Raw genomic sequence first — 16,741 nt, 5'->3', positions numbered from 1 at the left:
TCAGACTGGGTCTAATAAATCTTTGTGTGCTTAGCTGACCTACCTGCCCCAGCCCTGGGGGAACTGCCGCTCCACCAGCAAAGAGAAGTTCCCAGGATACGACACATACAGCATCAGTGCCTGTCGCCTGCTCTGTGAGACCAACGAGGTCCTACGAGTGTGCAAATGCAGAATGGTGCACATGCCCGGTAAGATCAGCCCCTACATTATCTTTACACAGAGCGGCACATGTTTCAGGGGGAAAGAGGATTGTGTGCATCATTTCAAATGGACACACAATAGTAATTCATTCTCTGACATGTTGTATAAGGTGCCAAACTGTGAACCGTAATGACTAAATGTATGATTGGAACTTAAAATAGTCATTCCAGGTCATGAAATGGCACACGACAACAATATGCGGAGGAAAAAATACTAATCAGAGTTGGTATTTTCAAGTATTTCCTTCTGTTTTTAAAATTGTTCGCCTTGTTGACCTGCTGTAATTGAAAAGCCAGTCTGCCCAGTATTTGCCTGAGATTTGATGAACCATTGTGCAAAACAAGTCATAATTTTTGGCCCACTTGAATCACTCCAGCATAGATATAATTTGGACTGCCACATGCCTGACCTTGATGCTTGATATCTGGAGTGGTATGCTCTTCTCTGCTGCCAGCACTTTGGCTACAGGCACATCAGACTAAAGTCTCAATGAGGTTTGGATACTTTTGCTCATCCATCTCCATCTGTCCTGGAATTGTTCTGTTGTCCTCCCACAGCCATTATTAATTATTATGATTGATTATTATTACTGGTATTGGTCCTGTTTGGTTTCTACTGGTAGGTTGCTTACAAACTGCCCTTAGTACTGCTGCTTATATTGAATTATTTGGTTATTTACTTACATCATGACATATTGCCTAAGGAGCACATATCTAATTTAAACTCGGTCTTGACTTTAATGAAGCACAAATTAAAATAAAGCTCTGTTATTTTTGTGTATGATTTTGTCTCTTTATTTTATCAACATTAAAGAAAAGAGAAAAAATTCCTGAATGTGTATGTCACTCAGAAATAGCTGAATTTAGAACTACTGTTAGTGTTTTAAGCCAATAACAAGAGTCTAAAGCCAAGTTAAGTTATCTGCATAACTACATAGTTCCATAGTGCAATTTTTCTTTTCTCTGTTAAGCACCCCTATACATCAATTGCAGACAGCTTCTGTTGAATGGGATTAATAGGAAGTGGCCAAAGTTAGCAGTTCATCTTGTAATTAGTTGTTTCACACAACACTTTGACACTGGAGGGAAAGCAGACCATGAATGGATGTACAAAACCTACAAATTTTTGAGACATGATGTAAAAATAGGTCTATCAGGAAACCGAGAACACTGGTTAGTAATATGTCACCATTTGAGCAGTTTTCCTCCCAGTGTGAGGATATGTCATAGAGTTGAGTACCAGAAACACAAAATGAGCTCTCTGGACTTTTTCAGAGTGTGCGTCATCATGGCTAAAGAGCAGGAAGTCACAGAGCTGAGTCACTGGATGCTGGCTGTTTGATGTGTCTAGCAAGTAGGCATGCTGAGAGTGGTCACATTTAAAGTTAAGACAAGAAACTTATCATGTATTCTTTTTCATTTCCACTTTTGCATTGAGTGCAGCTGACATTCAGAAACCGATTAAATAAACAAGTATGAGACAGCTGATTCGAGGCCGATCTGATTCATCACATTTTTTGACAGAGCGATGCTGTGGTTATCAGCCTACACATTTACATAGCAGTCACACATTTTAATCTTGGATTTGCAGACTGAAATGGCAAGACCAAAGCGGTGGTCTGATCTCGGAGAGATTGCGTGCCTTAAAGGAACTTGCTATGTCATGATTTGGGAGGAACCTGGTTATAATTGTTCCAGAAACATTTGCATTTGCATTTGCATACACTCTGTACTCTGAAAACCCAGCAGATGAGAAATCCACAGAAAAAAAAGTGCCTACAGAAAACTGTAATATACTTGGATAACACTGTGAGAAAACAGCTTTTTCAATTATTTATTGGATGCAATATTCTCCTGTTGGAATAGTAAGCATAGAAGCTGTGTTAGGACACTTGCAGGGTCTTTTTTTCATTTGTTTTTCTGTTTTTTACACTTTTTCTATTAAGAATTTTCAGTAGGATTTCAATCAGGTCTTTTTAAAACTTTAAACCTTAAACACTATGAGTTTCCCAGCTCCTGAGGCAGTAAAATAACCCCCAAATCAAAACATTTCCACTACCATGCTTCACAGCTGGTATGAGGTTCTGACCTCTTTTGGTCTGTGCTAAAAACGTCTGCTGTCTCTGCGGCCAAGCAGCTCTATCTTTGAATCGTTTCTCTGCCACACAGGCCTGTTATTTGCTTATATGTTCATTGACAAAAGCCTTTTCCTGGCAAACCCCCCAGATTCTCAGATTCATTTCAGGTTTAATTTGTGGAATATGCGGTTGTAGACGCATGCACTGACACTAGCAGCTGCAAGAGCTCCCTTTAATGACGTTTTGCGGTTCTTAGACAGTCCTGGATAAATCGTTTGAAATCTCCACAGTTTGGTGCACATTGGAATTTCAAATGCTGCACTCAGCAGCATCTTTTTTTCCAAAGGCCTCGGAGAGCTCTTTAGATCTTGGCATGATGACACTACACACATCATTGGCAAAGACAACACCTGGCTGTCAGTGTCAGAGGTTTAAATAAGACAGGTTGTACCTGTCACTCTCTGAGGTGTATCTAATCTTTGGCACCAAATCTGGAGCCCCTAATTTCTGCTGTAATAAATGCAGCACGTGTTTACTTTTCTCACGTGGCTATTTTATTAATTTTAATAAATAATTAAAATGGGAATTAATATGCATTATATCGCCCTTTGTAATGTTAAATGTTTGGCCATCCAAATATGTAAAAAAGCAAAGAATATCCACATGAATTCTACTTTTTTTAAACTGCCAGAATAGCCCATATATGCAATTTAATGAATGACAACAGCAAAAGGGAAATCTTTAAATCAGTGAACAGGAAGGACAGAGCAGAGGTGGTTAGAAAAACCAGCAGAATCACATTGCTTTCTGTGGTGATGTATCACATCAGATATGATATTTATTATGTCAGAAATAATAAATGTGGAAGCTTTTCCAGGTCATTTGCTCTCAGAAGAGGCAGATGAGAGCTTTGCAAAGGTAGCGGCTAGCTCGCATTAGTTCACTGCACTTATCAATAATGAATAACATTTATTGTTGCTTATTAAATTTAATTCTGGGGTTGCTGGTTCAAAACTCATAAGGGAAGCTGAGGCGGTTCAGTGAACACACCCTGCTGTATCACTGAAAAATAAACAAACATGGCCACCATCTGTTGCATTTTGAGGTGGTCAAGTCGTGGCCAATTTTAAATCTCACGACTTTTGAACTGTGAACCGTAGAAGCAAAATTGTGTTTTGCTTGGATCTGTGTTAATATTTTAGTCTTTCAGTCTACTTCTATATTTAGAGGACCTCCCAAAAAAGCTATTAAGTTGTTCTTGATGTGACGACAGGACTGCTTTTGCTTTCAAAGTCAGAGCGTCTGAAAAAATTAAATACACAAGGCAGTTAAAAGGATAATGTTTAACAATGAATAATATTTAATGATGTTTTTTGATATTTCTGCTCCTGGAAAAGAGGCATATCTGTGAAAGTGTGTAAAAACACACTCCTCAGATCATCAGATGTAATTTTGCTTCCTGTCAATGAACATTTCTTAGCGTCTGGGAAGGAGAATTCCACAAAACATTAACCCCATGAACATTTCACAGACAGACAAACACACCTCTGCTAATTAATTGTGCTGCTGATGAATACCTGTCATTAATGGCCTGGGCAGCATGTTTTTCTGCCAGGAAGTGACTCATTGATTGGTTTTTAAAGACTTTCTAAATATGCCTCGCGGGTGGAGCCAGCATGCTCCATTTCTCAGTGCAATCAAGGACAGACTTCCAAGATGGCCCAGACTCCGTGGATGGAAGTCATCCTTTGTGTGCCTGCCTTCATTTGGAGATGAATGATAAGCTGTGGAGTGTTGTTCACAGCCACGCTTCCTCATTGCAGCAGACACGGGTCACTGATCATTTTGTTTCTGATTGATCAGACTCATTTTCTGTTCTCCTTTGCAGGAACCGCAGATATCTGCCCTCCCAGTAAAATCAACTGTGTTGACAAAGCGCTTGGTAAGAAACAATCTCCCTTCATTTCTTTTCTCATTATAATAGACTCCACCGAAGGGAAATGGAAACACAATCAGTAAATATGATAAGGATTTTTTTTCCCCTGTATTACAAATACCTGGAGGTAGACTGGGTTTTAAAATGACTTTTCCTCATTGTGATTTAGTCACTTTAGAGCTTGATGACTGTTCTGCTTCCATTGTTGAACTCTTAATATGAAAACCCCTTCATTCCTGCATATCTGGACTCCTCAGCCTTGCCCCTGCAGCAGATACTGAACCTTGATTTCAAAGTAAGAGTATTCCAGTAAAAGAAAGGCTTTTTTTTATTGCCATAGTGGACATAAGTACAATTATCATGTATCAGCCAAATAAGCCAGAAATTTAATTAAGTCTCTCTCACCGAACTCATACCCAGCTTAAAACATGGCTGAATGAAATTGTAGATATAGCTTGCAAGAATGGACCATATTTATGGGGGTCATATTCCTGAATCAGACAGTACTAATAGATTCAGCCCCCATGAAAGGTAATACATTAAGATGTAATTTATATATTTATATTATAAAGATGTTTTGTTCCCACATCAGACAAATGATGTATGCCACCATGCTCCTGCATACAAATAACCTAATTGTTTGAGTTATAAAATTCATAAATCATCAAATTATAATTATGCTTTCAGTGCCTCCCGTACCCGTTTTTGTCTGGACTGAATGCATTTACAATTTAAAGAGACAGGCTGGGAAAAGCTATTTACTCTCCTGCATGCACTGTGATGCTTTAAAGTCAGGATTATAAAAACGTATTTGCCAGTGTGCGAGCATTTCATACCTGCATGTTAATTAGGCCTAATGTAGCCCTTCTTCACCATTTATTCTCTAAGTGGATATTGCCACGGGATTACTGGAAACACCATTACTATAGTCACTGTCTCTTATGTAATTTGATTAGACTAACAGATAGTTTTGTTAAGATGTTTAGACAATAAGTCGTGTGAAAATGGCCAGCTGCCATCTTCTCTTGGCAAAATTCATTTTAAGTGGACTGAGGCAAAGTGGAAAAATTGTTCCGTGATTATAAGAATCAAAACTTGAAATTCTGTTTCGGTAAACATGGAAACTGCATCCTGCTTAGCTTTAAACATGTAGCTCTGATAGCACGGGGGTGCTTTAGCGCCTATGGAGTTGGCAGCTTGAGCATTTGGAAAGGTACCGTCAATACTGAAAGGTAAATAAGACTTTAAAGCAACATGTGCTCCCAATCAGATGATTTCTTGCACCTTTCAGCAAGGATGGTAAACATGACTTTGTGTCAACTTTATAGAGACATGTTGCTTCAATCAAATTTAGAATGAGCTAATATTTCATTTAAAATGGTAAATTTTCTCTTTTTAAACATCTCAAATGTCTTCTGTGTTCTACTGTGAATAAAATATAGGTTTATGAGATTTTCAAATCATTGTGTTCTGTATTTATTTACATTTTATACAGTGTCCCAACTTTTGGGGTGTTATGTTGTAAAAGCTATGATGCCTTCTGTCTGTCTTCCCACAGACAAGAGCAGCTTCTAAATTTCTCTGACTGGTCAGTAAGACTAATAAAGTGCAATGTTATTGCGAGTCTGAGCAGTCTGACACCACGCCTAAAATTCAGAGTGTGACTAAAACAGTGTGTAAACACAATGGCAGAATCATGCTAATATTTTTTTTCATCAGATTTAGAAATCCATGCATATGCAGCATCCACATTTAATAATCTCGGCTATTGTGGATTTTTATGCACATGCACGAGCCTCATTTCCACTCCTATCTTTATCCATGGAGAGGATGTGGGCACGCCCTTATTTCCTCATTGTATACAAATTTGCACCTGAAATCATTAGATGTTTGAATTAAGCCGGCAGCTAATAGGGAGCTCACATGTACCAGCGTGAAACTGAGACGCTCACCGGAGGAGAGGAAATGGAAATCTCAGTTCTGGAATCACAGACACACGACCAAGGAAAGGGATAAAAAAGGAAGGAAAAAAGCGAGCAAGAACAAATGTATGGATGCTCTTAGCTCTGTAAATGCAGAGTAAAAGGACCCTGGCAGAGGGCGAGGAGCAGGACGAGCACATTTGTAGCTGTTATATATAATAATATCTATAAAATACTAGATACATTTATAATAATAATGAAACAAAATACATTTGATTTTAAAAAAAAGAAAAAAGAACGCTAGATGAAATCTGTGGGGTTTTTTATACTACAGTGTGAAATACACGTGACGTCCACAGATTTTTATGCACATTCTTCCAGTTTACACATCAGCACTTCAATGGATGCCTTTTGTACATGCATCTTTTTTTACATCCAGCCTCAATAAACCATTATGTACGATCTGGGCTTTTCACAGTGACATCACTGGAATGAATTGTACTAATGGCTTTTTTTCCTCCCACATAGCTGGTAGTTTTCAGTATTTACTTACACAAAAAGGCAAAAAGTTAATTGAATTAACTGTAACTTTGTATCAGTGTTCACAAACCACCAACAAGCTGCAAAATATCATCTTCTTCTTCAGTCGGATGCTCCCTTCTGTCACACCAACTGTCTGCAGCTTCTCTGTTGTCTTCCTCTTTTCCTCCTCCTCTTGCTCCATCTTCAGCATCCTTTGTCCATTATATCCACTATCCCTCCTCTGCACATGCTCAAACCATCTCAGCCTTGCCTCTCTAACAGTGTCAGTTGGGAGAAACATTAGCAAAGAGAAGTTTGCATGGCACGGGATTAATATGATCAAACGATGCTTAGTAGTGGCACAAAGTGTTGCTCTACCCAGTAAAGCATAAAAACAAGCCTATTCATCCATATCAGCCAGTATATACAAGTACCGTAATTGTCGGGCTATAAGCCGCTACTTTTTGCACAAGCTTTGAACCCTGCGGCTTTTAGTCAGGTGCGGCTTTTCTATGGATTGTCCATGATTTTTGTGATATCGTAAGACGATTTGTTTTGTTTGTTCCGCTGTTGTACGGCACTACGTTGCCTGGCGGAAGGATCGGGGTTCAAGAGTGGTATGTTAGTCACATGTCCGTCCGCCAGGCAACGTAGTACCGTACGAAGTAGCGCGAAAAACAAACTTCAAAGTAGCGCTACGCATTCAGCGGGAGTCGTGGATGACGAGCGGCGATAAACTTGCAAAAAGCAAGTTATGCCCAACTCCACCGGTGGATTCTGACAGCGTGGAAAAGTGCGAAAACATCCACGATCACCAACGGATTTTGAAGGGCTGGACTGCTGCATGATGGAGAGGAGGACACCGCCACGGCCCTTCTGAGGGTGTTCGACTCTGACACTGACAACGAGGATTTCTTTGGTTTTGAAAGTGATAACGAAGGAGAGAAGCGGAGAGTGGATGACGAAGCCATCCTGAGCCTGTTTGTATCCGACATTGGAGAAGAGGACTTTGGTGGTTTTAGAGCGCAGGAAGAAGAGAAAGATGGTGAATGACTGACTTTTCTTCTTGTTAAAGCCGTGTCACTGCACCTGAGCCTAAAAGGTAGTCCGAATCTATTTTTCTGGTGTGCTGTAGGTTACTGTTATGTACTACATGTGCAAATATGTACCCATAACTTGTTTTTCAAAATATTAATAAAAGGGGTGTGTCTCCAAACAGCCATCTCTTTCCTGACAATTCCCTTTGTGCATATTCTCTTACATATGATAAGTCAACATTGAAACACCTGCGGCTTTTAGTCAGGTGCGGCTAATGTATGTACAAAACAGGATTTTCCCCTGATTTTAGCTTGTGCGGCTAATATTCAGGTGCGCTTTGTAGTCCGGGAAATACGGTATATGTTGTACTGCATTAGCACACAAGTGCGCTTAGTCTTACTGAGTGTAACAATTTGACTCTGGCAAAACAAAACTGCACAAATGAATCAAATAGTGATTTATAAAGCAAGAACAAAGCTGTACATAATGATAGTTACCACCTGGTATCTGTGTTGCGGATCTCTTTTCTGAGGTGAAGTGAAACTGACCCAGTCTGTGTCTATTAAACAGCACCACTGCCATTTTGTGTTGCAGCACAGCTACAGAAGAATAGCGGGGACATCTGTCCATGTGAGACGCCCTGTAATCTCACCCGCTACGGTAAAGAGCTCTCCATGGTCAAAATCCCCAGCAAGGGCTCAGCTCGCTATCTCTCCAGGAAATACGACAAGTCGGAGGACTACATCAGGTACGGCAAGGAACCTTCAGCAGGACCTAACACACTTATGAGCAGTGATGTGGTGCTCAGTGCTAGTGCCATAAACAATGACCTCCAGGCTGCAATCACTGACAGACCCACACCCATAAAAATAAACAAAACTCAATTATATTTTGTACAGTATTATAAAACTGCTCGTCGTGCAGTAGTGTGTAGATGTATGAGTATCTTCCTTTTTATTTAATCTGACAATGTGAAATATTTATTGTAGTATAAGATTCTAAGTTTCTGTGTCTGTATGTTAAAGACTAAAGGTGACCTCGGCTGCTTTTTGGTTTTTCTCTCATGTACAGTTATGATTTAAAAGAAAGAAAGAAAGAAAGAAGACCCTCTGTCAGTTCTTTTACATATCAGGACATAATAAAAATCATCTGGTTCTTAACTGGCCTTAAAATTAGATAAATAACACTCATATGAACAACAACACTTTGGATATCCGGATATTATATTATTATTATTATTATTTTGATAAAATCCTGATGTATAAAATCTTTGAATTGACAAACCTTAAATATATAAATTTTCCAAAAATGTATGTATTGTTACAATTGTTACAGTTTTTTAAACATGGCTAGAGTTTGAAGCAATGACGTCAGTGTATTTGCCTGTAATCAATCACATTCAGACAGTTACTTTGGGGTCTTTATGATGTCAATAAGAGCCAATGTCCATAAAACAGACATCCCAGGCCCTCTGCTCTGCCGGTGAGACCAGCCGCTGTCCCAACCTTTAGTTTTGGAAGGGCAGCCAATCGATCAAATCAAAACACGGAGCTGTGAATAAACATGTTTAGTCTCTGTTCCGCAGTATCTTATATAGATCATTTGCTAATATTTAAATTATAAGTAATTCATTGCAGTTCCTCTCAGTGCCTAATTGTTGGGGATGTGTAGAAAGTAAACATGGCTAAACGAATGCGCGTATGATGCCTCACTACATTTAATATTACCAGCTTTTCTAAATCCGCAGACATCGGGGACGTGGCAGTGACTAAGCATGCCGTCAGCGCACGTTCAGCTCGTCTCAGTTAAACCCTGTAACACCTCATTATCTCGCAAGCGCTGGTTAGATCTGTGTAAAGCGCTGAAGGCCTGGCAGTTAACAGTGAGCATAAAGATGACTTGATTTTTTTCTTCTTCTTTTTTTTAAACTACGTTATATTTCTACCAGTGAATTTCACTGTTCTCTATGGTATTCACACTGTTTTTCCAGAGACAACTTCCTGGTCTTAGATATCTTCTTCGAAGCTCTGAACTATGAAACGATTGAGCAGAAGAAGGCATACGATGTTGCAGGTTTATTGGGTAAGTAATTTCTGCCTCTTTTTTCCTCTATTTTCAGAATATGAAATGCTCTCGCTGGAGCCGAGTGAAAGCTGTTTTTATTGCAGCGCTGCTTAGTTTTCATTATCATTAGCAGAAAATGGGAGCAGATTGGGTATTGTGTCCGCTGGGCCTCTCCTTCACTACTTAAGTCCTTTCTTTTCAGGTGACATTGGTGGACAGATGGGTTTATTCATCGGAGCCAGCATCCTGACAGTCTTAGAAATACTGGATTATATCTATGAGGTACAATGTGCATGCAAGTCCGCACGTATCAGCCAATCACAATATGAAACCAGACCTGCGGTAGCTGCGGTATAATTAGCGATAATTAACAGTTATTGTCCCGCTGGTTTTCAGAAACCAACCAACAGTCACTATTTATAAAACACATTAGTGCTTCATTGTTGCCTCTAATTGTCATCCTTTTTTTTAATTTCCAAATGTAACCACTGAGCATGTCAGTATGTTCTTCTGAGACAAAATCACCTGAAATTTTAAGGAGAGGCCTTGCAGTGCGAATCTTATCACTTATTATGCATGTGAGAAGTTTTATTTGATTCCCAGGCAGGAGAAACTAATATCCGCTCAGGTCGGTGCTGAGGACATGGTACTAATGCTGATCATGAAATGAACTCCTGCCTCATCTGTATCCCCTTTAAGCTTCACACCCAGCTGCCTGCTGACTGCCAAACATGTATGAATAAAGCAAAATCAGAGGCAGGGATTGTAATGCAGACGTCATGTCAGATGAACCTTTCACACCGCTGCGTGTCTTGTCTCATTCCTTCATCTGTTCTCTTTCACCCTGCCTGCCGCTGTGGTCTCGGTGAAACCAGGTGATCAAGCACCGGCTACAGCGTCTGCTGAGGCCGCAGAAAGAGGAGAAGAAGAACAAGCAGCAGGCCAGCACCGTTGCAACAGTGGGTCTAGAGGAAATGAAAGCAAAGGTACAGCACATGGTGCAATGTAACAAATGATGCTTACAGTGGTTTCATGCCGAGTGTACAACTTCTCCTGCAGCACTGGAACTGCATTAGAAAACAACAAAAGAGTGCGTAAGGGAGAAGCAAATTAATATTTTTCCCCCCCCAATCCTAAAACAATAAAGAGTGTAATGTTCCTAATTAGTCCTAACCACTGCGCAAAGCACATCCTCCCCCCAGAGTTCATATTAGCTCTTCCACAACTTTATTTGGAAGTTGCTCATTTCTGTGTGAACAATGGGCTTCTTATCCGACTATGACTGTCTTATGTCCACGCTGCATGCCATGACAAACTGTGTCAGACGTTGACTAATATCGTATTTTGTTGTTGAGGTCAGTGGTACAAGCGGTTGTGAAACGGTTATAAATACAAGCAAAAATGCCACCGCATTAAAATCCATTAACAACTTACAGAAAATGAATCAACGCTGGCCTGGTGGAGATATTAGACATCTTACATACAGCTCTGAAAGTACTTTAAATTGGAGCTATTGTGTTTTCCTTTGCTTTTTCTGTAATATTTATACTGTTACAGCAAGAGATGCCGATGTTAATCATGCACCAGTAATCCCTGTGATCCATAACCTTAGGCTTCAGTCGGCTCTTAACACCCAGTTCCTGACAGTTTTTACTCTGTAAAAGGATGATGGGGTATTGTCAGCACCCTGCCAGGCGGACAGGCGGTAGGGCTGCCTGGACTCCCAAGTTTGTGAATGTGATAACTCCAGAACGAGGCAACGTATGATTTTGATACCATACGTGCATCTACTATAAATCTCGGGCGAGTGCAAGTTTCAGTAACTTTGAAATTAAGATCAAGGTCAGAGATCAACTTTTCTGAAAATCAACCAGGATTTTCAAGTTTACACCATAGTAGCACTGGCAACCACCTGTACTTTTTTACCCTACTTTTAGAGCTTTATCACTTCAGTGAGAGGGGATATTCCTAATATGGTCATCTTGGGACACAGCTCTGGCTGTTCAAACCTCATGGTTGCGATGGGCAGCACATAAGAAGAAAGTTGGGTTAAAGAGAAGGTGGCCTTTGAAAAAAGAAGAGGTAAAACAGCTTGTTTCAGGCTGCGGATGATGTGAATGACTGCATCAAGGCCCCAGTATAAAGTATAGCAAAAAAAATTATGGAGGTGGAAATGAGCATAATAAAACCCCCTTAACCTAAAGCTTTCCTTATGTGATGAGAAAGACTAATCGCAGGACACAGAAAGCAAGTAAGGGTCAAGAAAATTGACCCAAAGCGGGAAGAAGTTCAAGGGCATTTTTGACAACTTGTAGGTTAACATCAGGCAGGTATGCTAGAGTGACTGACATGTGCAGCTAAAACAAAAAGACTAAGAAAAACTAAGAAGAATGAAACAAGAAGGTGGGTAAGCATGGCACCGTACATCAGACACAAGAGAATCTTATGATCTGACTAGCAGCAAGTATTTCCCAGGGATAAGGGGCTTTTCCTTTAAATCAAAATGACTTATACAGGGAGTGCAGAATTATTAGGCAAATGAGTATTTTGTCCACATCATCCTCTTCATGCATGTTGTCTTACTCCAAGCTGTATAGGCTCGAAAGCCTACTACCAATTAAGCATATTAGGTGATGTGCATCTCTGTAATGAGAAGGGGTGTGGTCAAATGACATCAACACCCTATATCAGGTGTGCATAATTATTAGGCAACGTCCTTTCCTTTGGCAAAATGGGTCAAAAGAAGGACTTGACAGGCTCAGAAAAGTCAAAAATAGTGAGATATCTTGCAGAGGGATGCAGCAGTCTCAAAATTGCAAAGCTCCTGAAGCGTGATCATCGAACAATCAAGCGTTTCATTCAAAATAGTCAACAGGGTCGCAAGAAGCGTGTGGAAAAACCAAGGCGCAAAATAACTGCCCATGAACTGAGAAAAGTCAAGCGTGCAGCTGCCAAGATGCCACTTGCCACCAGTTTGGCCATATTTCAGAGCTGCAACATCACTGGAGCGCCCAAAAGCACAAGGTGTGCAATACTCAGAGACATGGCCAAGGTAAGAAAGGCTGAAAGACGACCACCACTGAACAAGACACACAAGCTGAAACGTCAAGACTGGGCCAAGAAATATCTCAAGACTGATTTTTCTAAGGTTTTATGGACTGATGAAATGAGAGTGAGTCTTGATGGGCCAGATGGATGGGCCCGTGGCTGGATTGGTAAAGGGCAGAGAGCTCCAGTCCGACTCAGACGCCAGCAAGGTGGAGGTGGAGTACTGGTTTGGGCTGGTATCATTAAAGATGAGCTTGTGGGGCCTTTTCGGGTTGAGGATGGAGTCAAGCTAAACTCCCAGTCCTACTGCCAGTTTCTGGAAGACACCTTCTTCAAGCAGTGGTACAGGAAGAAGTCTGCATCCTTCAAGAAAAACATGATTTTCATGCAGGACAATGCTCCATCACACGCGTCCAAGTACTCCACAGCGTGGCTGGCAAGAAAGGGTATAAAAGAAGAAAAACTAATGACATGGCCACCTTGTTCACCTGATCTGAACCCCATTGAGAACCTGTGGTCCATCATCAAATGTGAGATTTACAAGGAGGGAAAACAGTACATCTCTCTGAACAGTGTCTGGGAGGCTGTGGTTGCTGCTGCACGCAATGTTGATGGTGAACAGATCAAAACACTGACAGAATCCATGGATGGCAGGCTTTTGAGTGTCCTTGCAAAGAAAGGTGGCTATATTGGTCGCTGATTTGTTTTTGTTTTGTTTTTGAATGTCAGAAATGTATATTTGTGAATGTGGAGATGTTATATTGGTTTCACTGGTAAAAATAAATAATTGAAATGGATATATATTTGTTTTTTGTTAAGTTGCCTAATAATTATGCACAGTAATAGTCACCTGCACACACAGATATCCCCCTAAAATAGCTAAAACTAAAAACAAACTAAAAACTACTTCCAAAAACATTCAGCTTTGATATTAATGAGTTTTTTGGGTTCATTGAGAACATGGTTGTTGTTCAATAATAAAATTATTCCTCAAAAATACAACTTGCCTAATAATTCTGCACTCCCTGTATTTAATGATAAATATACTTACTGACCCCCTTTGCTTTGTTTTCAACAGGAGCCCAATGACATGCCACGGAGTCACCCAGAGGGGGCCTATGCTAACACGATTCTCCCCAACCACCACGTCCCTCATCCTCACCCCCATCCTCATCCTCACCACCACCATGCCGGACACCATGGGGTGTTTGAGGACTTCGCTTGCTAAAGCCAACCATTGTTTCCTGTCTTGGTGACAACAGAAGATAAGAGCTGTCTGTGTTGAGACCAATAACAGACCCTTGGCATTTCCGTCACTCCTTTGCTGTCACCAGTGAAAAGCTACAGCCAAAGTCAAACACCAAACTTGTGCTGCTAACAAACCACTTGTACGTACAGTATGTAGGCACAAAACGGACACGGCTTTTTCTCCTTTCCTTTTTTTTTTTTTTGCTCTATCTCTCTCTCTGTCTCTGGATGGGATCCCACTCAACATCGCCCCGCTTCATGTTATGATTCAAGACACTTTGTGATTTCAGGACCAATTTTTTGGTACATGATCACTACGAGGGAACAAGAGGAGGACTGCATGTCACCTTGATCCAGTTTATATTCCAAAAAAAGAAAGAAATAAGAAAAAAAAAAGATTTATTTATTCAGCTAGCATCTCAGATTTTTTTTCCGTCTGTATCCTTCCATGTATGTCTCTTGAAACTGTTTCTCTTACTTCGAGGAGAACACAGTGTACCATATCAAGTCATCTACACAATATATTATGTAATTATTTAAAGAGATACTATTATATGTTCTATATTGTATACAAGATGACAATAATTCAGTAAGCATACCTTATTCACCATCCAAAGTATGAAGGGAGCTATTTAGGCTGAAATATATGACCTTGGCTTAGAAGATCTATCAGCATCTTTCCACATGATACACTTTGTCTGGTTTGTGGTTAAGGTGTTAGAGAGTAGCATTGTACCTGTACATAAAGTCCAACGTAAAAATGAGAAAGTTCTAAAGGTTCTGTTTCGATGGTTGTTGTTTATTTTTAGTTAATATATATCTTATGTACTATTAATTTTAGTTATTTATACATTTTAGAGACAATTTTTATAAGAAAATATAGCGATCACGATTGTAGCAATTACTGTACACTTACAATCTGCAGATACGTAGACTGCCAGACATCGATACTTTCGTCCAGGTAACAAGAACGGACTGAATGCATTGTGACTATTATATCCATCATTTCCTTTAAGATGTCTGAGACAACACAAACATGCTTTGCTTACGGATGAGGATCGGGTTATGTTTTCACATATGACATGGTTGCGCTTTAAGTATTCCTCCTATTCGACTCATTTCTGCCCACCATCCACTCTTCACCTTGGTTAGCATCCTTACTTAAAGCTGACATAAGCAATAAGAGAATTTTTTACACATTTTTTTTGCAAACTCATCTCCTTCAGAACTACTGTAAAAGTACAGCAGCTATTTACAGTGGGGACCCAGCGTGTGTGTGTGTTTATGTGTTTGCATGCGCACTTTAACATTTTGCACACATGACTGAGCACATTAGACTGACACAGCTCAGATGAGCTGATCCATGAAAAAAGGAGGGATTACAATCAAAAAGCTGGAAGAGTATTACTGCGGCGGGAAGGTTTTATCAGCTGAAGCCACCTCTGGAGATGCAGATGTGGCAGCAACGTAAACAGGTACTGTGGCAGAGCCGGATATATTCTTATTGGTTTATGTAAAAAAGGACAGAGGACAACACAAATTTTTAAGAGCACAAGTAAGCAAAGGGAAATATAAACTGATTCACTGATTCACGACTAGTCTCTTTTTTTCCACTGCAGGAACTTACCAGACTTCCCTTAGCCACCTAGAAATGCATATTTGATTTAAGGCTCTTTCTTGCACCATTCTTTTCAAATAAGAAACTGGAACTTACAACAGCATTGTCTATGTTTTATCGTATAACCTAAAGTAGATTATTGTTTATGATAGCAGAGATGGGATGGACAACCTTTGAAGCATTGCCGATATGGATTTTTGTTTCAGGGAACTAGTAGGACCAACTCAACCAGAATGGGGTCCTGTGCTGTCAGCCACATCATAGTCAGACGTTTCATCTGTTTGGCCATGTGTCTGTGCTTTGTTTTTAATGGTTAAATAGGAGCTCGAGTGTGATTTTGAACAGAAATATCCAGTTCTTTCTTGAAATATTTGTAGTAGTAAGATGGCAGATGCTGCTCACACTTTTTAATCTTGTGACAAAGAAATCTGTGTTTCGTTTACTTTAGCAAATCCTAAAGGCTGGAATTTGCTTTTAGTTCATTATAATAAGAGAAGAAAACAACCGGGGGGATTAGATTGTTGTTTTGCTTAAGTTCCTGCAGTAGAGTAGTGGGGGCTGTACATGAGGTTACCCAGTAGCCGATAAAGACTAGCTGTGAGCTCCTCATTATTTTCTTTTGCAAATTAATTGCATTCTGTTACACCCAAAAGAGAGAATTATTCAGGACTGATACAAGTTTTTGTATGCTTTGCTAGTACAAGCCTCTAAGAAATTTTAGAAAGGTCAGCGTATATGCTAATCCAGATCGGTGACATGGGACTGCATGTTTTATATCACAAGCACCTTTAATCTTGAGTGAGGTTTTTGCAGATGTGTGCTCTCAAGCTGTAGTTTGGACTTACACGTGTCAGAATAGGTATCACGCAATGCGCTGGTGCAGAGTGTGAACCAAATTCGTTCCTACACAGAAGGTGGCAGACACTCCAGTGTCTGAGAAATGCAAGAATACCTTACACGATACAGAATTTCATGTTAACAAATGACAACATCATTTTTCCCGTTAATTTGATAGGTGTATTCTGTTGCCGCAATATTACCATACATCACTTTGGCTCACAGTGAGA

At 40.0% G+C, this 16,741-nt stretch overlaps 1 protein-coding gene across 1 annotated transcript in view; it reads left to right on the top strand.

Annotated features, from left to right (window-relative positions):
• Positions 1-15,772, top strand: part of asic4a (acid-sensing (proton-gated) ion channel family member 4a) — a 96,426-nt gene extending 80,654 nt beyond the window's left edge. Inside the window, exons 4-10 of the mRNA XM_085385198.1 lie at positions 35-188; positions 4,167-4,220; positions 8,291-8,444; positions 9,687-9,778; positions 9,963-10,042; positions 10,636-10,746; positions 13,887-15,772. Coding sequence (XP_085241324.1) covers positions 35-188; positions 4,167-4,220; positions 8,291-8,444; positions 9,687-9,778; positions 9,963-10,042; positions 10,636-10,746; positions 13,887-14,036 — 795 coding nt within the window. The 3' untranslated portion in view covers positions 14,037-15,772. The remainder of the gene's footprint in view (positions 1-34; positions 189-4,166; positions 4,221-8,290; positions 8,445-9,686; positions 9,779-9,962; positions 10,043-10,635; positions 10,747-13,886) is intronic.
• The last annotated feature ends 969 nt before the right edge of the window (positions 15,773-16,741 follow it).

The sequence above is a fragment of the Rhamphochromis longiceps genome, linkage group LG16, assembly GCF_057381845.1.
Source record: "Rhamphochromis longiceps isolate RC_006_pf linkage group LG16, R_longiceps_female_GT1.1, whole genome shotgun sequence".
NCBI classification, from domain to species: Eukaryota; Metazoa; Chordata; class Actinopteri; order Cichliformes; family Cichlidae; genus Rhamphochromis; species Rhamphochromis longiceps.
Note: the sequence above shows the minus strand (reverse complement) of the source record. Positions and strands in the feature narration are given on the sequence as shown.